The sequence below is a fragment of the Haliotis cracherodii genome, unplaced genomic scaffold (genome assembly GCF_022045235.1).
Source record: "Haliotis cracherodii isolate W230 unplaced genomic scaffold, xgHalCrac1.p SCAF_3, whole genome shotgun sequence".
Classification (NCBI taxonomy): domain Eukaryota; kingdom Metazoa; phylum Mollusca; class Gastropoda; order Lepetellida; family Haliotidae; genus Haliotis; species Haliotis cracherodii.
In genome coordinates, this window is record NW_027266286.1 from 24,025,458 (window position 1) to 24,048,796 (window position 23,339).

General features: G+C 37.0%; 1 protein-coding gene across 1 annotated transcript in view; it reads right to left on the reverse strand.

Moving 5' to 3' along the window:
* The window catches only part of LOC139475311 (uncharacterized), a 33,515-nt gene that overhangs the window by 5,464 nt on the left and 4,712 nt on the right, over positions 1-23,339 (reverse strand). Inside the window, exon 3 of the mRNA XM_071258538.1 lies at positions 47-277. Coding sequence (XP_071114639.1) covers positions 47-277 — 231 coding nt within the window. The remainder of the gene's footprint in view (positions 1-46; positions 278-23,339) is intronic.

Genomic DNA, 23,339 nt, shown 5'->3' on the forward strand with positions numbered 1-23,339 from the left:
ATATATCCCAAGGTGGTTGCAGCAATGAAGCAAATCCTTCACATACCATACAAAACAGATCCTCTGCTTCATTTGGTCCTGGTCCCACACACTGAATGTCAAGTTTCACTGACGTGTCGTTTACTCTGTTGGATTCTGATACGTATCCATTTGAAAACATGTGCATGATGGTTTCATAATGGTCCATTCCACTGCCATGCCAGAAAAGCCACTGTGAAACACACAGACCCAGCATCAATAACACCAATCCTCCTAATTTGAGCCGCATGGTGAGGTACTGTAAAGAGACATGTGTTCGGATTTCGTATTTAAAGTAAATTGAGTAATATGTTGAAACATTTTTCACCGCCTAAGATACTGGTACATGGGAGGCTACGCTGATATTCTATAGCCGGATATAAACGTTTAGTGTAAGATTCACCTTGACCGGACTGGAGAGTGAACATTTCTTTGTATTGACAGGTGGATCGATGCTCATGATATCAATCACTTGATTGTCTGGTCCAGAATCGATTATTTACAGACCGCCGTCATATAGCTGTAATATTGCTGAGTGCAGCATAAAACAACCAACCAACCAAGCATAAAAACTTACTTTTGACAGAGTTGGAATCGCAGAATGGATGCAATTCCCTATGCTCGCGTGTTTGTTTCAGGTGAACATTTGACTTGCCTTTGCATGTGCGTATGACCGGTGCCACCGGTGGGGCAGGACATGCTAAACTTTTCGCGAACACCTTGTATCATCACTATTTGACAGTGGTTCATAAACACATGCTCATGATCACGATACAGTCGGACTCATATAATTGAATCTGCATCAGGCAAATATTTCTTATGTATATGAACAGGCTTTCGGCGATTACTTAGCATATATTTCTTTTGATAATGGAAACAGGTTTGTCACTTTCAGTTATACTTGTTTGTTTGTTGTTTAACGCCGCACTCAGCAATATTCCAGCTATATGACGCCGCTCTGTAAATAATCGAGTTTAGGCCAGACAATCCAGTAATTGATATCATGAGTGGAAGACAAACGTTCACTATATATAGCTCTTGCTATAATTTTCTATAGTTTACATACATCTCTTTGTATTACATATATAAATATGTATATAACTAAAAATATATTTTATCTTGTTCTAACAAACCACCGTTCCATTTAATATCCAATTAAGATCATTCGGTGTATTTTCGACTTTACAACATATATTTCTAAGTGAAGCATCTCTTCTTCATTTAATAACTAAAGCAAAAAAAACCTTTCCATTTGCAATTGAAATCTCTGCATAACGCGGAGTCAATAGTACGATTCCGACTAAATGAGCATGGGTTTATGAATCCCTGCTACAAAGCTAAATGCAGAGTACATTGTACGATTACGACTGTGTCAGGAGCACGTCTTTTTGAACAAAGGAAAACAATATACTAGTGTGTATTTTCACATTCATAACCACGCACACATTCTTCTGTGTCTTCACATTCTAGTCAGCAAAAAACATAATTTAACTGAGCTAACTTAAGTCCAAAAGATAAGTACGATGGGTCCTTAGGAGGATTTTAGATTATAAGTGTTTTGTAATGTTGTGTTGAATTAAATGTTCTTTCAGTTAACGGATTATCATCATTCCTCGGCTTGATAACCGACGGGAAAACAGCTTCATGTGAAGGTTTAAGTCTTTTGCGGGGATTTGTGATATTTTCCCATTGTTAATGGTACGTACACATGTACTTGTTTTTTTTTTTTGGGGGGGGGGGGGGGGGGGGGGGGGGGGCAGCTGCCGGATTTGGTAAAAGGTGGTTTTAAATAAGATAGGGCGACGGTGTGATATATTTACATAAAAGACAAAGTTGTCGTTTCCGTCTACGTTCTTGCAACCGTTTCCAAGCAGTTTCAAAGTATAATGATGTCGCGATGTATATTTTGGTAGCCTAGAAATGATTCCAGCTGCTTTCAAGTGCAATCTTTCCAGTCTATCACTCTGATCTATTGTACACCTATACCAAAACCTCACATACGTATTCAAATGGGCCTGATGAAAACCTGATACATTATATTGAGAGTGTCCCGGTTTAACATCATTAAGAAATAATTTTATCTTCCTCTTGTGAGAATATAACAGCTTGCGTTTCATCAGGATTGTATAAAATCAACCAACTTTTGGCCCATTCCTTTAATAAAGCTAAACTTCTGAACATTTTATTTTGTATCATTGCACAACATCTTGAAGACTCCAAGTGATGTGTAATCAGTCTTGTAATGCAGCTTGGATTATCTGCTACGTCATTAATATGAAGAGTAAGGCCCTAAGGCTGACCCTTGGGGAACCCAGCCTTCTTTTAACTTGTTTGCGATTGGGCTCCATTCACAAAAACACACTGATTACGATTACACATCTAACTAAAACCCCACTCTAACAAGGGTCCTTTTCAGCTGGTCTGTGTGCCCTTTATGCCATACGTGGTGCCTCTTCGCTTAACTGAACTTTACACTCAGGAGTACAAAAATATTTCAACACCATGATAATATGATATGATATGATATGATATGATATGATATGATATGATATGATATGATATAATATAATATACAAAAACATCTTTGCTGAGCATGCATGTAATTTATACAGATTCACTGGGGTAGCAATATATGTGAATCTCAAGAGGGAGAGTTACTTGATTGTTTAGTTTTCTCAATGTTCCTAATCGTGAATTATTGAAAAGTAAATTCATTTTATGTATGTTGGGTTTAATGTAGTAGAATCTGTGTAAAAATTGTTTTCTTTCGTTTTCTAAAGATGGACAAATAAACAAATAATTGAATTCATCACCTATGTCAGATGATTAACAAAGTGGGCATTTCCTTTTGGTTAAAGGTATATTTTCCACAAAGTTTCAATAGGGAGATTGTGGTTACAATTCTAAGCTTAAGTAAGACTCGCCAAACGTTTTCCTGCAGTACACTTAAATGGTATTCAACATATAAGGAATCATTTTTATGATAATATACATTGTTCCATTAGAAGTCTTGTCTCTTGCACTTGTCCCACAAGGTTATCGCCATTTAATATTTCATGGACTAAATGTTTTAGATAAGTAGGATTTAAAAAGCTTTGTAAAAAACAGATGTACATGTAGCAAAGTCCAAGTTCGTCAAAAGTTCGTTTGATATATGTTATACATATATGTTTACTTTTTCCCAAAAGGTCGTCACTGAAAAATAATTTGTATACAAGAAAGGATAATTTAGATGATTTCCAGGAGAGTAATTTTGCCCAAATGGACCAGAACATTCACTCATCATTTGTATAATATAGCGTGTACATGTATATAGCTAGCTACAATGGACCAGAACATCCACTAAACATTTGCATAATATAACGTATATTTTGCCAACAACAACGAATCAGAACTCAAGACAGTTTTTGATGATGAATGAAAAGCCTCACAACCATAGTCAATTTTTGATCTGATAAGAGATTTGTAGAGGTCCAGCTGAGTCTCCCTCGATGTGCCCCAAGATGTGCCTGAAATTGCCCGTAATACGTTCAGGTCTTTTTGACATCTGTTTTCCACATATTCCATATGTTTGTGCCAAGTGAGGTGTTGATCAAGGATCACCCCAAGAAATATTGTAGATTTTTCGAATTTGATAGGTTTGTCTTTTATGGAGACACGGGGTATCATAGCATATTTCCCCTGCAGTTTGAATAGAACTCCAACAGTTTTTTTCACTTGAAAGGGTGAATCCCCATTTATTGCACCATTGATCTACTCCGTCCAGGGCTGACTTGAGTTTTTTTTTGATTTGTGAAATATCTCTGTGCTTTACCCATATTGCTGCGTCATCAGCGAATTTAGAAGATTGGGTAGGAGAGTTGACACCGTCAAAAAGATCGTTGATCATGATATTGAACAGGGTTGGGCTTATAATGCTGCCTTGTGGCGTGCCATTGTCCAGTGCCATAGGATCAAATCGATTGTTCCCTATTTTAACTGATAGCGACCTGTCTTGCAGGAAGCTGTCTATGAAGTTTGCCATGTTCCCTTCTACTCTATTTTGTGCTAGTTTTGAGAGGAGTCCGTCATGCCATACCATCTCGAAGGCTTTGCTGAAGTCCAGAAATACTGCGGCTAGGATATTGTCTGTTTAATTGCGCTTTTTTCATTTAATTGTCCAGTCTTAGAATATGATCTAGACACGAGTGTCTCTTCCTAAAGCCACTTTGGTCAGGTTTTATGTGGTTGCCAGTTTCAAGGTGATGCATGAGCCTTTTCGTAGCCATGGCTTCCATGGCTTTAGACATGTTTGAGGTGAGTGAGATCGGTCGATAAGAGTTTGGTAGGGCTTTGTCTTTCCCTTGCTTTAGCGGCGGGATAACTGCAGCATGTTTCCATGCTTTTGGGACTTCTCTTTTGGACCATATCGTGTTATACAACTCAGTGAGTAAGCCTTTGGTTTGATCAGGTAGGTTTTTCAATATCTCGTAGCTGGTTGTGTCAAGACCAGGTGCTGTGCCTTTTCTATGTTGTATCGCATATGTGTCAGATATGCACTTCAGTTGTATTATTGTATATCTCCAGATAGATGTTTACATTGTAGTTTTCATTGTTTGTGGATAATTCAAAAAGCAACATAGAAAATATATATTCTACCATGACGAAAGAATACAGAGTATACAATAACTCGCAATTGTTCAAAAGGAGATTTCAAATCACAATAACATATCTGATATAAACAGAGGTGGAGATGCTTTAATCTCTACATTGTGCCCTTGTCCGTGAGCCCTTGTTCTATTTAGCAAACAGCCCGAAACTCCACAATATATCCGATTACACTAACCATGATGGCCCCTGCTGCATTCTCCCAAACGTCAGTTCTCCATGCGATACTGACACCCTTGTACGTCTCCCAGACCATAGAGAATACATTTTAAAGGAGTCCAGCTCAAGTCTAGAACGATTTGGCAAGCCCAGATTGCCTCAACTCTATCCATGGAAGAGAGCATTAATAAAACAATATTGTTCTTTGCTCCTTTAGATTATATTTTTAACTGCAAAAATTTTACTGACACCGGTACTGTCCCTGTTGAAGCTATTTATAGCTCGAATAAGAATTTCGAATAATCGTCCATTGTTCGATGTCAATACATCGATGACAAGTTAGGATATCATATAGTAATCGTTGATGACACGCTACACTTTAATAAACATTATAATCAAGTTGACTAGTATGTACATTACTACAGTGAACATGTACCTGATCATGCCCTTCGTAATATCAAATACTAATATGTTATTGTGTGATGAATTTAACTGGATTATTAGTGACATGTGATATTAATATTCCATCAATTTCTTTCCTGGTTGGTCTATCCATGTGGAAATCTCGACTTTCCCAATCATTGTAGCCTTGCGTTGGTCTCATGTTTTACTTTATTCTCTTGGGTCTACGTCACAGCTCATACCACACAATAACGAGACCAGTTTGCCCCCCGCTGGAGCCCCTGGATTATGGTTATATCGGAGTATACCCAGATCGCGTAATTTCCTAAACCAATCAATACCCACATTGTCTAATTACTGGTGAGCCCAGATTGCCTAATCTGTGTGCTCACTAATCCATGCGCCCCCCGGAGTCCATAGCCAATCCTTTACGCTTGTTATTTAATTTGTCTCTTGAACATAGCACATTCCCATCACAGTGGAAACTTGATAATGTAATGCCTTTGTACAAAAAGGGAGATATATCCAAGTTGTGTCACTCACAGTTGTGTCAGAGGTCCCGTACTGTACGTTTCCATGACAACAAGATGAACCCACCTCTGGTCACTAACAACAACACTGTACCTGAAGCATTTTCTGATTTTGATAAAGCTGAAGCTCTCAACGATAATTTTACGTCAGTTTCCAATGTTGATGATGAAGGCGCCTCACTACCACCATTTGTTAAACTATGTAAACATGAATTGGATTATACCGTTATTGAAAGTCAAGAATAACAGATCTCATAGTCCCTACCGGCAAATAAAGCAAGCGGTCCCGACAACCTATATCACAGATTACTTAAATATATATCACTATCCATAGCCAATCCTTTACGCTTGTTATTTAATTTGTCTCTTGAACATAGCACATTCCCATCACAGTGGAAACTTGATAATGTAATGCCTTTGTACAAAAAGGGAGATAAATCCAACCCTTCCAACTACAGGTATATTTCACTGTTATCTTGTCTTTGGAAATTATTTGAAAGACTCATTTTTAAAAGAATGTATAATTACTTTCTGGAGAATAAGCTACTTTCCAAATACCAATCGGGATTCATGCCAAACAATTGTACTACATATCAATTAATTGAAATTTACCATCACATTTGTAATTCACTTGATGATCATAAATATTTTTGTATGATATTCTGTGATATTTTTAAGGCATTCGACAGGGTATGGCACAAAGGTATATTGCATAAACTTCAACAATATGGTATAACTGGTAACTTATTAGTTTGGTGTCGTAGTTATCTGTCAGCCTGTTACCAAAGAGTATTTATTAATGGTAGTTTATCAAGTAAAACAGTCACTAAAGCAGGTGTCCCACAGGGCTCTGTACTGGGGCCGTTCCTATTTCCAGTTTACATAAATGATATTACTGATCAGCTTCAAAATATTACTAGGTTATTCGCCGACGATACATGTATAGGAACTTCATCTACTGATATGGTAATTGAAGACAGACTAAATCAAGACCTTCTCTCTCTCCACCAGTGGGCAATACATGCTTTTTAGTCACAAACAGGTACAGGATTATCCAACTATTTGCTATGCTAACAGTGCCATTGAACATGTTGAAACCCACAAACATCTGGGGGGCACGTTATCTCAAGATACGAGATGGACTGCACATGTTTCAATTATTGCTAGGTCAACAGCGAAAATGGTTTCAGGTATGCGTAAACTTAAATATAAATAAAATGGATATAATCTGTAAAAAAATCTATCTGACATTTATAAGACCTATTCTGGAATACTCGTCGGAAGTATGGGACAACTGTTCTGCTTACAACGAAAATAAACTTGAATTAATACAACTTGGCGCTGTCAGAATTGTGACGGGCTTGACCAAATTTGCCTCGAGAGAAAGTTTATATTTCGAAACCGACTGGCTACCAGTAAAAGAGAGACGAAAAATTCAAAAACTTACGACAGTGCACAAAATAATAATAAATGAATGTCCCTCATATCTAAAGGATTTGTTACCCCACACTAGATCAGCTGCTTCAAATTATAACCTACGTAACAAACAGAACATGACTGAACCTTTTGCCAGAACAAGTACATTTCAGAAATCATTTATTATAGACTCTTTAAAACAATGGAATTCACAAAATGAAAATTCACAAAAATAGTATCTCTGTAGCTGAATTAAAAACTAAAATTAATCCAAATGTTATTAAATCTCCAAATTATTTCAATTATGGAAAGCGTCAAATTAATATTATCCACTTAATAAAATAAATAAGACAATTTTTGTTTATCAACTTTAGGAATATAGGGACTCAGCCAAATTTAGAAACAATTCTTTGTGGTAACAAAATTCTATCTGAAGAACAAAATAACTTAATTTTTAAATATGTCCATAAATTTATTGTAGAAACAAACAGATTTTAAATTGTGTCCTAATACAACAAGAACTATAACAAGAATTATATTTCACGAGCTACTTTCAAACTATCTGGATTTTACAAGTGATTGGTACATATAATACATGGTTGTTTCAACACTCTGATTTTGATGTAAAACAATAGCATTCCCTGTAACTATCACAGCTTAGTTACATTCTAGATTTCCCGCCCTTCACATACATTTGAAATGTCTATTACATGTAGTTTATTAACTACTGTGTTATTTTATAAATATATCATGTACCATTGTATATCAAAAATGTAAATTCATCATATGTATATATGTAGATGTATGTGTGAGTGTATGTAGGTATATGTGTTTGTGTGTAATACTGTATATATATGAATATGTGTGTGTTATTATATTTTCTCATTACTTGTAATTCCTATGCACTGTATATTTATTCTGCACCACAGAATTCACATATCACAATGTAGTGAAATGTATATAGGAGAAGGCCTCGTAAGTGTGTCACTTGTGCTTAATCCATTTGGTTTTCCGAAATAAAATATGTTAAAATCAATACCGCCGCTGGTAGTTTAATTTGTGATATTCAGCTGTCGGGGCCATGGGTCAGTGGGTGATTGACGGTTTGTGATGGCGCAAGCTGGGGTAGGAGAAGACACACTTTCCAACTATGCTAAATATGAGTAGGCTGGTTATCCTCGAACTCTAAGCGAAATTAAGCGATCTGGGAGGACACCGTTATATCATCTAACATAGCCAACTCTGCTCTTAAGTGAGGTGAGAAAAGATAAAGTGTAAAAATGCGCTGATGAGTTCATCTGCATGTCGAGTCTATACGCTGTGATCAACAATAATGCTCTGAGCCAATACATTTTGTCAAATGTATGACCTGTATTACCTGTAGGAACATATTGCTTATACTCGTCCATGTTTTTGACGGACAATATAATTTACATGCTCAGTAATAGTGAGGACGGGCATCATTGTGTGTATTCGTGCTTTGTTCAGGTGAACAATTGACTTGTCCTTGCATGTGTTTGTGACGGGCGCCACCTGTACGGCAGAATACGCTCACCTTTCGCGAACATCCGTTGGATGGTCTGAACCACTTCGGATTTTTATCCCACATCAGTCTGATACACCGTGATATAACTTAAATACTGTTCAAAGTGGTGTTTAATGCGATCACCGTAGTGTGTTACTGCAACTGTCCAAATTTTGTGTAGTGATGTTATGTAATATGTAAAATAAAGCATATTCAATTATCCAATTGATTTGATTAGAATATACTTGCGTCAGTGTATTTTATTTACGCCCCAAACCGTATTTGTTAAACACATATAACAACAGATCATATACACGCATGGTGCCTTGACTTACTATTAGCTTTAATAGGCCATTTCGGAATAAAATAGTTCCCCCCAAAGCGAGGAACATCTGTTTTAGTTTGTTTACAAGAAATGTATTCCCAAAAATATCCTCATTAGATGAGAAGGTCTGTTAAGAACTACCTCAGTAAGTCAATCACAATTACAGAGCGTCGTAATACATTTACATCAAGTACAAAATGATAGTTTGGATTTTTGGGGTTTTTTTTCTCTAGGATGGGTATCCTTGAACGGGCATGCAACCAAACTTTATGACTTATCCCAGAGTATGCAAAGACGCTACGTTCAAAATTAAAGGGTCTAAATGATGAAAAACAACGCTTCTGTATAAATCCGTACGAGGGAATTCCCAGGGTTTTCCCCAGGAATGTGGAAGTTGTCAGTGTTTACGTAATTTCAAGAATACAGTCACGTGATAAACGTCATGTGACCCATCGCTCGTCCTATGGAAAAGCCGTATATCGTGTAAACTTCACATTACAAAATTAGTTACTGTTATAACCAAATGAAACACAACCCATTATCCGATAGAGGTAACTGTGCATAGAGGATGGATATGTTATCTCAATAAACTTGGTAACATGGTTTGGTTTGACTTCTTGGCGCGTGTCTGAATTCCAGCATTGCGCACGGCAGATACTACAGCAAGGCATGCCAGAAATACGAAACCTAGTGCTTCCGAAAGGAAGCCTTGGGCATCGCGTGCATCGGGGGACCAGTGCTACATGTATCTGATTGGCCGTTAACAGTTGTACAAGGCGGAGCAAAAAGCATTGTTTTTCCGTCCATTTTACTCTTGAAAAACTCGACGCTTTTCCGGACACTTTCTAGACGCTAACCAATTAATCAATTTTAATGAAGTTTTAGTCGTTTTTCCGTCCAATGACCATATACGGGAAAAAACGACTTTTTCGTGTTTGCAGTGACATTCACTCAAAATTTACATTATGCATGTATAAAGCAGACTGTGGCGAATAATAATAAAATACTACTTAACTAGATATTGGTCAACACAAAATTCAGAATAAGTATTGGGTTTTTAAAAGGTTATGTAATGCATTAATAACTGTCAAAGATATCGTCTGCTCTAAATGTTAGAGATATGCGATCGACTTAGGTCATCGGATTGTTGGCGTTACCAGCAGTGTTTGTCAATCCATCCATTACATGGAACATGGTATGTTGACAGATCGATCAATATGACTTGAACTCCATTGTCAGCATTCAGTATAGGGTTTGCGTTCTCAAAAAGGCTGTTTAATACAATAACTGTCAAGGACATCGTCTGCATCATTAAATAAGAATACAGTTCTGTAATAATTGAAATTGTGGTAAAAGTTCACATTATGTCACTATGAGATAATTGTATCAATAGACGACAACAAAGAGGATCAGAAGCCTATTCTAAACTGATAATGATCACTGATTAATTAAACCAGGGCAAATATACATGCTCATTAGCTAAGCAATTGTAGAACAGTATTCAAAGATAGTAACTAAAACAACACTTTGACAAGATATTGACAAGATGCCACGCCCTCCAATTATGTTGGCTGCGACCAATTACCTGGGAATCAATTAACTCACCATTCTTTGAGTGAATACTCCCAACGGGCCTGAATAGGGAGCAATAAACCCTGAGTGCTTATCCTTACAGCACGTTTCTTGGACAATAAGATATACGAAACACGCCTGAATAGCAAACAAGTCCTATAGATTAAAGTTTCAGTTACTAGACTGTCCAAGGAAATACTAGACTTCCTAAATAAACAAGATATTTGACCTGTGGTGAATGAACATTCAGGTTAAATATAAGTAGTGTACCTGCAAACATGTTGCAAATAATCCTGGAATCATGTTTTCAACCTGAAAATGGATACACCTTATCTTGTGCTACAAAGTACCTTTACCAGATTGAATGAAAAGCTTTACTTAATTTAAAGCATGAATAGATATTGAAACTTACCTGTCAGTCAGCACGCATGAAATACAACAAGTGTCCGTGAACAGGATGTGTCTGTGTTGCTCCAAGACTTTATCACTGCACGATCACTTGGTGACAGATTGCCGCTGTATACTGCTGTACAAGGTAGCAGCATCCAGATCAGCTAGAGTCATGGTCATCCCCTGCTGTTGCCACATACATCTCTGACAACTAAATATGCGCATAACTCTGATTCAATGTTTTAGTTATTGCTGCTCGATGCACATAGTACAGCGGACAAACCCGAATATTGCCAATTGCTTTAGGCGATGGGTGCTGTCATATTTCTTTATTTGTTAAGAATAATGCATGATCTTTCAAACGCTTCGACAATTTGTGCACAGGTATTCAAAAACCTGAAGCAAGCCATTACAACGGCCCCTATCCTTGCATACCCTGACCAAAGCAAACAGATCCCCACAGCCGATTCATCTAAAACTAACCTAGTGTTATAATCTGTACCTTAGGCTAACTAAATTCGCATCTCTTAAATAAGTTAAATGTTGATTCATTATTTAAAATAAAATCGACAAAAGCCACTCCATATACTTCAGAAATATTATGAGCGTGTGTTTTCGGATTACTATCATATAGTGACGATACCAGGTGTCGGATTCAATTATGTCAACCATAAAACAAATGGCATCTGAAGTTCACTGAAAAAATTTATATGTGAAATGCTGGACTTACGCATTGATAACATCTATTTTATATTTGGGAATAACAACTAATATACATCTGGTTTGACATCTACATGTCTGTGGGGCCAAGGTGGAGTGATATTGCTCATTATTCTTTCCGAAGAAAGGGAGGCTGGCGTCAAAGAAAGAAATACTATTTTTGTATATATCACAATATCAAGTTTTACCCATATGGACTTATGTTTAGCTTGATGTCATTCTATTTCCATTCACACGCTGTTGCATAATTGTTATCTGTCATATGTCCAGGTCGGTGGACGGGTAAATCTATTGTCATAGACGGTGTAGACATTGCTGACATCCGACTTAATGATCTCAGGGAGAAACTTGCTATCATACCACAGGCATGTATCTGTCTTATAAGCATATCCGCATGGTATTGATATCAGTAACCTGCATAGCAACATCTTCTTCAGAAACAGCTCTCATTGATTTCTCACCGACTTCTGTACCTGAGACAATAACAATAACGGACAACGCCAGCTATTATGTGTGACTGGAGATCCGTGAAGATCCGTGAAGATCCGTGATGGAATAGATCTTCAGCAATCCATGCTTGTCATAAAAGGCGACTATGCTTGTCGGAAGAGGCGACTAACGGGATCGGGTGGTCAGGCTCGCTGATTTTATTGCTGCATGTCATCGTACCTCAAAATGCGTGGATCGATGCTCATGATATCAATCACTGGATTGTCTTGTCCAGTCTCGATTATTTACAAACCGCTGGAAATAGCTGGAATATTGCTGAGTGCAACATAAAACAACAAATAGATAAACAAAACTGTTTGACCCGAACACTCTTGAAGAAATCCAAGGTCCTTGTTATTGATGATGAATATATCTATGTACGTCTTTGATTACGGTAACTTGGCTGCGAACAGTGAAATGTGAAACTGAGATGCCACCTTGTCAATATTCATCACGTGACGGATGAATACTGATCATGTGACGAGTCAATATTCGAGGTCAGTGTCAATAATAAATTACAATAACTCGCAATTGTTCAAAAAGAGATTTCAAATCACAATAACATATCTGATATAAACAGAGGTGGAGATGCTTTAATCGCTACATTGTGCCCTTGTCCGTGAGCCCTTGTTCTATTTAGCAAACAGCCCAAACCCGAAACTCCACAATATATCCGATTACACTAACCATGATGGCCCCTGCTGCATTCTCCCAAACGTCAGTTCTCCATGCGATACTGACACCCTTGTACGTCTCCCAGACCATAGAGAATACATTTTAAAGGAGTCCAGCTCAAGTCTAGAACGATTTGGCAAGCCCAGATTGCCTCAATTCTATCCAAGGAAGAAAGCATTAATAAAACAATATTGTTCTTGGCTCCTTTAGATTATATTTTTAACTGCAAAAATTTTACTGACACCGGTACTGTCCCTGTTGAAGCTATTTATAGCTCGAATAAGAATTTCGCATAATCGTCCATTGTTCGATGTCAATACATCGATGACAAGTTGGGATATCATATAGTAATCGTTGATGACGCGCTACACTTTAATAAACATTATAATCAAGTTGACTAGTATGTACATTACTACAGTGAACATGTACCTGATCATGCCCTTCGTAATATCAAATACTAATATGTTATTGTGTGATGAATTTAACTGGATTATTGGTGACATGTGATATTAATATTCCATCAATTTCTTTCCTGGTTGGTCTATCCATGTCTACAAAATAAAATTAAAAAATTAAAAAGGAGGACAGAACCATTCTTAATTTCAGGCTAGAGCTGTGGAAATCTCGACTTTCCCAATCATTGTAGCCTTGCGTTGGTCTCATGTTTTACTTTATTCTCTTGGGTCTACGTCACAGCTCATACCACACAATAACGAAACCAGTTTGCCCCCCGCTGGAGCTCATGGATTATGGTTATATCGGAGTATACCCAGATCGCGTAATTTCCTAAACCAATTAATACCCACATTGTCTAATTACTGGTGAGCCCAGATTGCCTAATCTGTGTGCTCACTAATCCATGCGCCCCCCGGAGTCCATAGCCAATCCTTTACGCTTGTTATTTAATTTGTCTCTTGAACATAGCACATTCCCATCACAGTGGAAACTTGATAATGTAATGCCTTTGTACAAAAAGGGAGATATATCCAACCCTTCCAACTACAGGTATATTTCACTGTTATCTTGTCTTTGGAAATTATTTGACAGACTCATTTTTAAAAGAATGTATAATTACTTTCTGGAGAATAAGCTACTTTCCAAATATCAATCGGGATTCATGCCAAACAATTGTACTACATATCAATTAATTGAAATTTACCATCACATTTAAAGTTGTAATTCACTTGATGATCATAAATATTTTTGTATGATATTCTGTGATATTTCTAAGGCATTCGACAGGGTATTGCACAAAGATATATTGCATAAACTTCAACAATATGGTATAACTGGTAAATTATTAGTTTGGTGTCGTAGTTATCTGTCAGCCTGTTACCAAAGAGTATTTATTAATGGTAGTTTATCAAGTAAAACATTCACTAAAGCAGGTGTCCCACAGGGCTCTGTACTGGGGCCGTTCCTATTTCCAGTTTACATAAATGATATTACTGATCAGCTTCAAAATATTACTAGGTTATTCGCCGACGATACATGTATAGGAACTTCATCTACTGATATGGTAATTGAAGACAGACTAAATCAAGACCTTCTCTCTCTCCACCAGTGGGCAATACATGCTTTTTAGTCACAAACAGGTACAGGATTATCCAACTATTTGCTATGCTAACAGTGCCATTAAACACGTTGAAACCCACAAACATCTGGGGGGCACGTTATCTCAAGATACGAGATGGACTGCACATGTTTCAATTATTGCTAGGTCAACAGCGAAAATGGTTTCAGGTATGCGTAAACTTAAATATAAATAAAATAGATATAATCTGTAAAAAAATTAATCCAATTGTTATTAAATCTCCAAATTATTTCAATTATGGAAAGCGTCAAATCAATATTATCCACACAAGACTTAGACATAGATGTAGCAATCTAAATGATGATTTATTTAAGGTTAATTTGTCAGACACTATTTCTTGCCTTTGCGGTTCCCCATGGGAAAATGCTTTTCACTATTTTCTTGAATGTAAAAAATATTCTTAAATAAGACAATTTTTGTTTATCAACTTTAGGAATATAGGGACTCAGCCAAATTTAGAAACAATTCTTTGTGGTAACAAAATTCTATCTGAAGAACAAAATAACTTAATTTTTAAATATGTCCATAAATTTATTGTAGAAACAAACAGATTTTAAATTGTGTCCTAATACAACAAGAACTATAACAAGAATTATATTTCACGAGCTACTTTCAAACTATCTGGATTTTACAAGTGATTGGTACATATAATACATGGTTGTTTCAACACTCTGATTTTGATGTAAAACAATAGCATTCCCTGTAACTATCACAGCTTAGTTACATTCTAGATTTCCCGCCCTTCACATACATTTGAAATGTCTATTACATGTAGTTTATTAACTACTGTGTTATTTTATAAATATATCATGTACCATTGTATATCAAAAATGTAAATTCATCATATGTATATATGTAGATGTATGTGTGAGTGTATGTAGGTATATGTGTTTGTGTGTAATACTGTATATATATGAATATGTGTGTGTTATTATATTTTCTCATTACTTGTAATTCCTATGCACTGTATATTTATTCTGCACCACAGAATTCACATACCACAATGTAGTGAAATGTATATAGGAGAAGGCCTCGTAAGTGTGTCACTTGTACCTAATCCATTTGGTTTTCCGAAATAAAATATGTTTAAATCAATACCACCGCTGGTAGTTTAATTTGTGAAAAACAGCAGGACATTCAGCTGTCGGGGCTAGGGGTCAGTGGGTGATTGACGGTTTGTGATGGCGCAAGCTGGGGTAGGGGACGACACATTTTCCAACTATGCTAAATATGAGTAGGCTGGTTATCCTTGAACTCTAGCTGGGCTAACAGATGACTCACCAGTCTAAGATGTATTGACAAAACACAATTAATTCTCAACCTTATCTAATGCTAATTCAACAAGAGACACAGAGACTCATAGTTGTTGATAGAGGCTACTTGTTATAATATGTTTTTGATTAAAATATGTATGTATCTCTGGCTGTCTTGTCATCCCTTCTTTCAGTAAAGTGGACTGTTCCAACTACCCACATTACCTAATTATATAAATCTCATCCAGGCATAGCATACCCACATCACCTAATTGTATTTTGGTACCTTGTGGGGAGAAATTAAGCGATCTGGGAGGACACCGTTATATCATCTAACATAGCCAGCTCTGCTCTTAAGTGAGGTGAGGTGAGGTGAGGTGAAAATTGGGTTTAACGTCGCGTCCAAGATTATTGCACTTATATAGCGACGTGCATGCACGTGTATGTGTGTGCTCGTGGCTGCTTGTACTAGTCTGACTGACTGACTGATATAGAAGATTTAACGTGCGCTTTCCGACTGTAGCGTATTAGTCCGGAGGGATGCCGATTTATAGTGCTAGCTCACTGAGATACCATGCCGCAGATTAGCATGAATACCCCATTCTGACACAGTATACTGACTCCGAGCCGACCAGTCCTTGTTTTAGCCCCTTAATGCCCAGCGCCAGACGTCTTTTGGTATGACACGGCCGGGGATCGAACCCCGGACCTTCCACTCTCCGGGCGGACGCTCTACCATTAGACCATGGAGGCGGTCCCTGCTCTTAAGTAAACAAGTAAGGGCGTCAATGCGGCAATACGACAACGCGACAATGTCCCTTCCAAGATTCCATAGTGATCCGTGCAAATAAAACTGAGTTATGAAATAGAAGTTTAACATGCCAGTTAAAAGATAAAGTGTAAAAATGCGCTGATGAGTTCATCTGCATGTCGAGTCTATACGCTGTGATCAACAATAATGCTCTGAGCCAATACATTTTGTCAAATGTATGACCTGTATTACCTGTAGGAACATATTGCTTATACTCGTCCATGTTTTTGACGGACAATATAATTTACATGCTCAGTAATAGTGAGGACGGGCATCATTGTGTGTATTCGTGCTTTGTTCAGGTGAACAATTGACTTGTCCTTGCATGTGTTTGTGACGGGCGCCACCTGTACGGCAGAATACGCTCACCTTTCGCGAACACCCGTTGGATGGTCTGAACCACTTCGGATTTTTATCCCACATCAGTCTGATACACCGTGATATAACTAAAATACTGTTCAAAGTGGTGTTTAATGCGATCACCGTAGTGTGTTACTGCAACTGTCCAAATTTTGTGTAGTGATGTTATGTAATATGTAAAATAAAGCATATTCAATTATCCAATTGATTTGATTAGAATATACTTGCGTCAGTGTATTTTATTTACGCCCCAAACCGTATTTGTTAAACACATATAACAACAGATCATATACACGCATGGTGCCTTGACTTACTATTAGCTTTGATAGGCCATTTCGGAATAAAATAGTTCTCCCCAAAGCGAGGAACATCTGTTTTAGTTTGTTTACAAGAAATGTATTCCCCAAAATATCCTCATTAGATGAGAAGGTCTGTTAAGAACTACCTCAGTAAGTCAATCACAATTACAGAGCGTCGTAATACATTTACATCAAGTACAAAATGGCCGACACGATAAACGTGACGGGAGATATGTCTGCAGTTGTTAATTAACCTGTGGCGATTTCAAGCCTTTGTCATCACTGATCAATTGGCCGATCATTGAAAGGTAATTGTGAGGATGTGTCAAATAGATACTAAGGTAAATTCATAGATTGCTGTAGATTGTCACTACGATAGTTTAGATTTTTGGGGTTTTTTTTCTCTAGGATGGGTATCCTTGAACGGGCATGCAACCAAACTCTATGACTTATCCCAGAGTATGCTAAGACGCTACGTTCAAAATTAAAGGGTCTAAATGATGAAAAACAACGCTTCTGTATAAATGCGTACGAGGGAATTCCCAGGGTTTTCCCCAGGAATGTGGAAGTAGTCAGTGTTTACGTAATTTCAAGAATACAGTCACGTGATAAACGTCATGTGACCCACCACTCGTCCTATGGAAAAGCCGTATATCGTGTAAACTTCACATTACAAAATTAGTAACTGTTATAACCAAATGAAACACAACCCATTATCCGATAGAGCATGTGCATAGCGGATGGATATGTTATCTCAATAAACTTGGTAACATGGTTTGGTTTGACTTCTTGGCGCGTGTCTGAATTCTAGTCAATCTCGCTGCACTGCGCGCGACAAATACTAGAGCAAAGCATGCCAAAAATACGAAACCTAGTGCTTCCGAAAGGAAGCCTTGGACATCATGTGCATCGGGGGACCAGCGCTATCTGATTGGCCGTTAACAGTTGTACAAGGCGGAGCAAAAAGCATTGTTTTTCCGTCCATTTTACGCTTGAAAAACTCGACGCTTTTCCGGACACTTTCTAGACGCTAACCAATTAATCAATTTTAATGAATTTTTAGTCGTTTTTCCGTCCAATGACCATATACGGGAAAAAACGACGTTTTCGTGTGTTGCAGTGAGATTTGGTAAAAGGTGGTTTTAAGTAAGATAGGGCGACGGTGTGATATATTTACATAAAAGACAAAGTTGTCTTTTCCGTCTACGTTCTTGCAACCGTTTCCAAGCAGTTTCAAAATATAATGGTGCTCACGATGTATATTTTGGTAGCCTAGAAATGATTCCAGCTGCTTTCAAGTGCAATCTTTCCAGTCTATCACTCTGATCTATTGTACGCCTATACCAAAACCTCACACACGTATTCAAATGGGCCTGATGAAAACCTGATACATTATATTGAGAGTGTCTCGGTTTAACATCATTAAGAAATATTTTTATCTTCCTTTTGTGAGAATATAACAGCATCTCAATAAGAGGGACAGTTACTTGATTGTTTAGTTTTCTCAATGTTCCTAATCGTGAATTATTGAAAAGTAAATTCATTTTATGTATGTTGGGTTTAATGTAGTAGAATCTGTGTAAAAATTGTATTCTTTCGTTTTCTACAGATGGACAAATAAACAAATAATTGAATTCATCACCTATGTCAGATGATTAACAAAGTGGGCATTTCCTTTTGGTTAAAGGTATTTTTTTCCACCAAGTTTCAATAGGGTGATTGTGGTTACAATTCTAAACTTAAGTAAGACTCGCCAAACGTTTTCCTGCAGTACACTTAAATGGTATTCAACATATAAGGAATCATTTTTATGATAATATACATTGTTCCATTAGAAGTCTTATATCTTGCACTTGTCCAACACTGTAGGTTATCGTCATTTAATATTTCATGGACTAAATGTTTTAGATAAGTAGGATTTAAAAAGCTTTGTAAAAAACAGATGTACATGTAGCAAAGTCCAAGTTCGTCAAAAGTTCGTTTGATATATGTTATACATATATGTTTACTTTTTCCCAAAAGGTCGTCACTGAAAAACAATTTGTATACAAGAAAGGATAATTTAGATGATTTCCAGGAGAGTAATTTTGCCCAAATGGACCAGAACATTCACTCAACATTTGTATAATATAGCGTGTATATAGCTAGCTACAATGGACCAGAACATCCACTAAACATTTGCATAATATAACGTATATTTTGCCAACAACAACGAATCAGAACTCAAGACAGTTTTTGATGATGAATGAAAAGCCTCACAACCATAGTCAATTTTTGATCTGATAAGAGATTTGTAGAGGTCCAGCTGAGTCTCCCTCGATGTGCCCCAAGATGTGCCTGAAATTGCCCGTAATACGTTCAGGTCTTTTTGACATCTGTTTTCCACATATTCCATATGTTTGTGCCAAGTGAGGTGTTGATCAAGGATCACCCCAAGAAATATTGTAGACTTTTGTAAAAACCAGATGTACATGTAGCAAAGTCCAAGTTCGTCAAAAGTTCGTTTGATATATGTAATACATATATGTTTACTTTTTCCAAATAGGTCGTCACTGAAAAACAATTTGTATACAAGAAAGGATTATTTAGATGATTTCCAGGAGAGTAATTTTGCCCAAAATGGACCAGAACATTCACTCAACATTTGTATAATATAGCGTGTATATAGCTAACAACAACGGACCAGAACATTCACTCAACATTTGTATAATATAGCGTGTATATAGCTAGCTACAATGGACCAGAACATTCACTAAACATTTGCATAATATTACGTATATTTTGCCAACAACAACGAATCAGAACATTCACTCAAAATTTACATAATGTATGTACAAAGCAGACTGTGGCGAATAATACTAAAATACTACTTAACTAGATATTGGTCAACACAAAATTCAGAATAAGTATTGAGTTTTTAAAAGGTTATGTAATGCATTAATAACTGTCAAAGATATCGTCTGCTCTAAATGTTAGAGATATGCGATCGACTTAGGTCATCGGATTGTTGGCGTTACCAGCAGTGTTTGTCAATCCATCCATTACATGGAACATTGTATGTTGACAGATCGATCAATATGACTTGAACTCCATTGTCAGCATTCAGTATAGGGTTTGCGTTCTCAAAAAGGCTGTTTAATACAATAACTGTCAAGGGCATCGTCTGCATCATTAAATAAGAATACAGTAATAACTGAAATTGTGGTAAAAGTTTACATTATGTCACTATGAGATAATTGTATCAATAGACGACAACAAAAAGGATCAGAAGCCCATTCTAAACTGATAATGATCACTGATTAATTAAACCAGGGCAAATATACATGCTCATTAGCTAAGCAATTGTAGAACAGTATTCAAAGATAGTAACTAAAACAACACTTTGACAAGATATTGTGAAGATGCCACGCCAGCCAATTATGTTGGCTGCGACCAATTACCTGGGAATCAATTAACTCACCATTCTTTGAGTGAATACTCCCAACGGGCCTAAATAGGGAGAAATAAACCCTGAGTGCTTATCCTTACAGCACGTTTCTTGGACAATAAGATATACGAAACACGCCTGAATAGCAAACAAGTCTTATAGATTAAAGTTTCAGTTACTAGACTGTCCAAGGAAATACTAGACTTCCTAAATAAACAAGATATTTGACCTGTGGTGAATGAACATTCAGGTTAAATATAAGTAGTGTACCTGAAGCAAGCCATTACAGTAACGGCCCCTATCCTTGCATACCCTGACCAAAGCAAACAGATCCCCACAGTCGATTCATCTAAAACTAACCTAGTGTTATAATCTGTACTTTAGGCTAACTAAATTCGCATCACTTAAATAAGTTAAATGTTGATTCATTATTTAAAATAAAATCGACAAAAGCCACTCCATATACTTCAGAAATATTATGAGCGTGTGTTTTCGGATTACTATCATATAGTGACGATACCAGGTGTCGGATTCAATTATGTCAACCATAAAACAAATGGCATCTGAAGTTCACTGAAATTTTTTTTATGTGAAATGCTGGACTTACGCATTGATAACATCTATTTTATATTTGGGAATAACAACTAATATACATCTGGTTTGACATCTACATGTCTGTGGGGCCAAGGTGGAGTGATATTGCTCATTATTCTTTCCGAAGAAAGGGAGGTTGGCGTCAAAGAAAGAAATACTATTTTTGTATATATCACAATATCAAGTTTTACCCATATGGACTTATGTTTAGCTTGATGTCATTCTATTTCCATTCACACACTGTTGCATAATTGTTATCTGTCATATGTCCAGGTCGGTGGACGGGTAAATCTATTGTTATAGACGGTGTAGACATTGCTGACATCCGACTTAATGATCTCAGGGAGAAACTTGCTATCATACCACAGGCATGTATCTGTCTTATAAGCATATCCGCATGGTACTGATATCAGTAACCTGCATAGCAACATCTTCTTCAGAAACAGCTCTCATTGATTTCTCACCGACTTCTGTACCTGAGTTTGAATATACAAAATCGAGACAAACGACAATTCAGGAACTTATAAATGTACAACCCAAATTATGTTTTCAGCAATATTTCTGTATGTTATCTTCTTGAAAACTGTACTCGGAACTGGACATAAAATTTACCTCATTTTTATAGTTCTCTTCTGATTAGTCCCAGTCAAACTACTTTTGAAATTAGAGATGCTTCACAAATCATCATTTATTTATTACAATAACGGACAACGCCAGCTATTATGTGTGACTGGAGATCCGTGAAGATCCGTGAAGATCCGTGATGGAATAGATCTTCAGCAATCCATGCTTGTCATAAAAGGCGACTATGCTTGTCGGAAGAGGCGACTAACGGGATCGGGTGGTCAGGCTCGCTGATTTTATTGCTGCATGTCATCGTACCTCAAAATGCGTGGATCGATGCTCATGATATCAATCACTGGATTGTCTTGTCCAGTCTCGATTATTTACAAACCGCTGGAAATAGCTGGAATATTGCTGAGTGCAACATAAAACAACAAATAGATAAACAAAACTGTTTGACCCGAACACTCTTGAAGAAATCCAAGGTCCTTGTTATTGATGATGAATATATCTATGTACGTCTTTGATTACGGTAACTTGGCTGCGAACAGTGAAATGTGAAACTGAGATGCCACCTTGTCAATATTCATCACGTGACGGGTGAATACTGATCATGTGACGAGTCAATATTCGAGGTCAGTGTCAATAATAAATTACAATAACTCGCAATTGTTCAAAAAGAGATTTCAAATCACAATAACATATCTGATATAAACAGAGGTGGAGATGCTTTAATCGCTACATTGTGCCCTTGTCCGTGAGCCCTTGTTCTATTCAGCAAACAGCCCAAACCCGAAACTCCACAATATATCCGATTACACTAACCATGATGGCCCCTGCTGCATTCTCCCAAACGTCAGTTCTCCATGCGATACTGACACCCTTGTACGTCTCCCAGACCATAGAGAATACATTTTAAAGGAGTCCAGCTCAAGTCTAGAACGATTTGGCAAGCCCAGATTGCCTCAATTCTATCCAAGGAAGAAAGCATTAATAAAACAATATTGTTCTTGGCTCCTTTAGATTATATTTTTAACTGCAAAAATTTTACTGACACCGGTACTGTCCCTGTTGAAGCTATTTATAGCTCGAATAAGAATTTCGCATAATCGTCCATTGTTCGATGTCAATACATCGATGACAAGTTGGGATATCATATAGTAATCGTTGATGACGCGCTACACTTTAATAAACATTATAATCAAGTTGACTAGTATGTACATTACTACAGTGAACATGTACCTGATCATGCCCTTCGTAATATCAAATACTAATATGTTATTGTGTGATGAATTTAACTGGATTATTGGTGACATGTGATATTAATATTCCATCAATTTCTTTCCTGGTTGGTCTATCCATGTCTACAAAATAAAATTAAAAAATTAAAAAGGAGGACAGAACCATTCTTAATTTCAGGCTACAGCTGTGGAAATCTCGACTTTCCCAATCATTGTAGCCTTGCGTTGGTCTCATTTTTTACTTTATTCTCTTGGGTCTACGTCATAGCTCATACCACACAATAACGAAACCAGTTTGCCCCCCGCTGGAGCTCATGGATTATGGTTA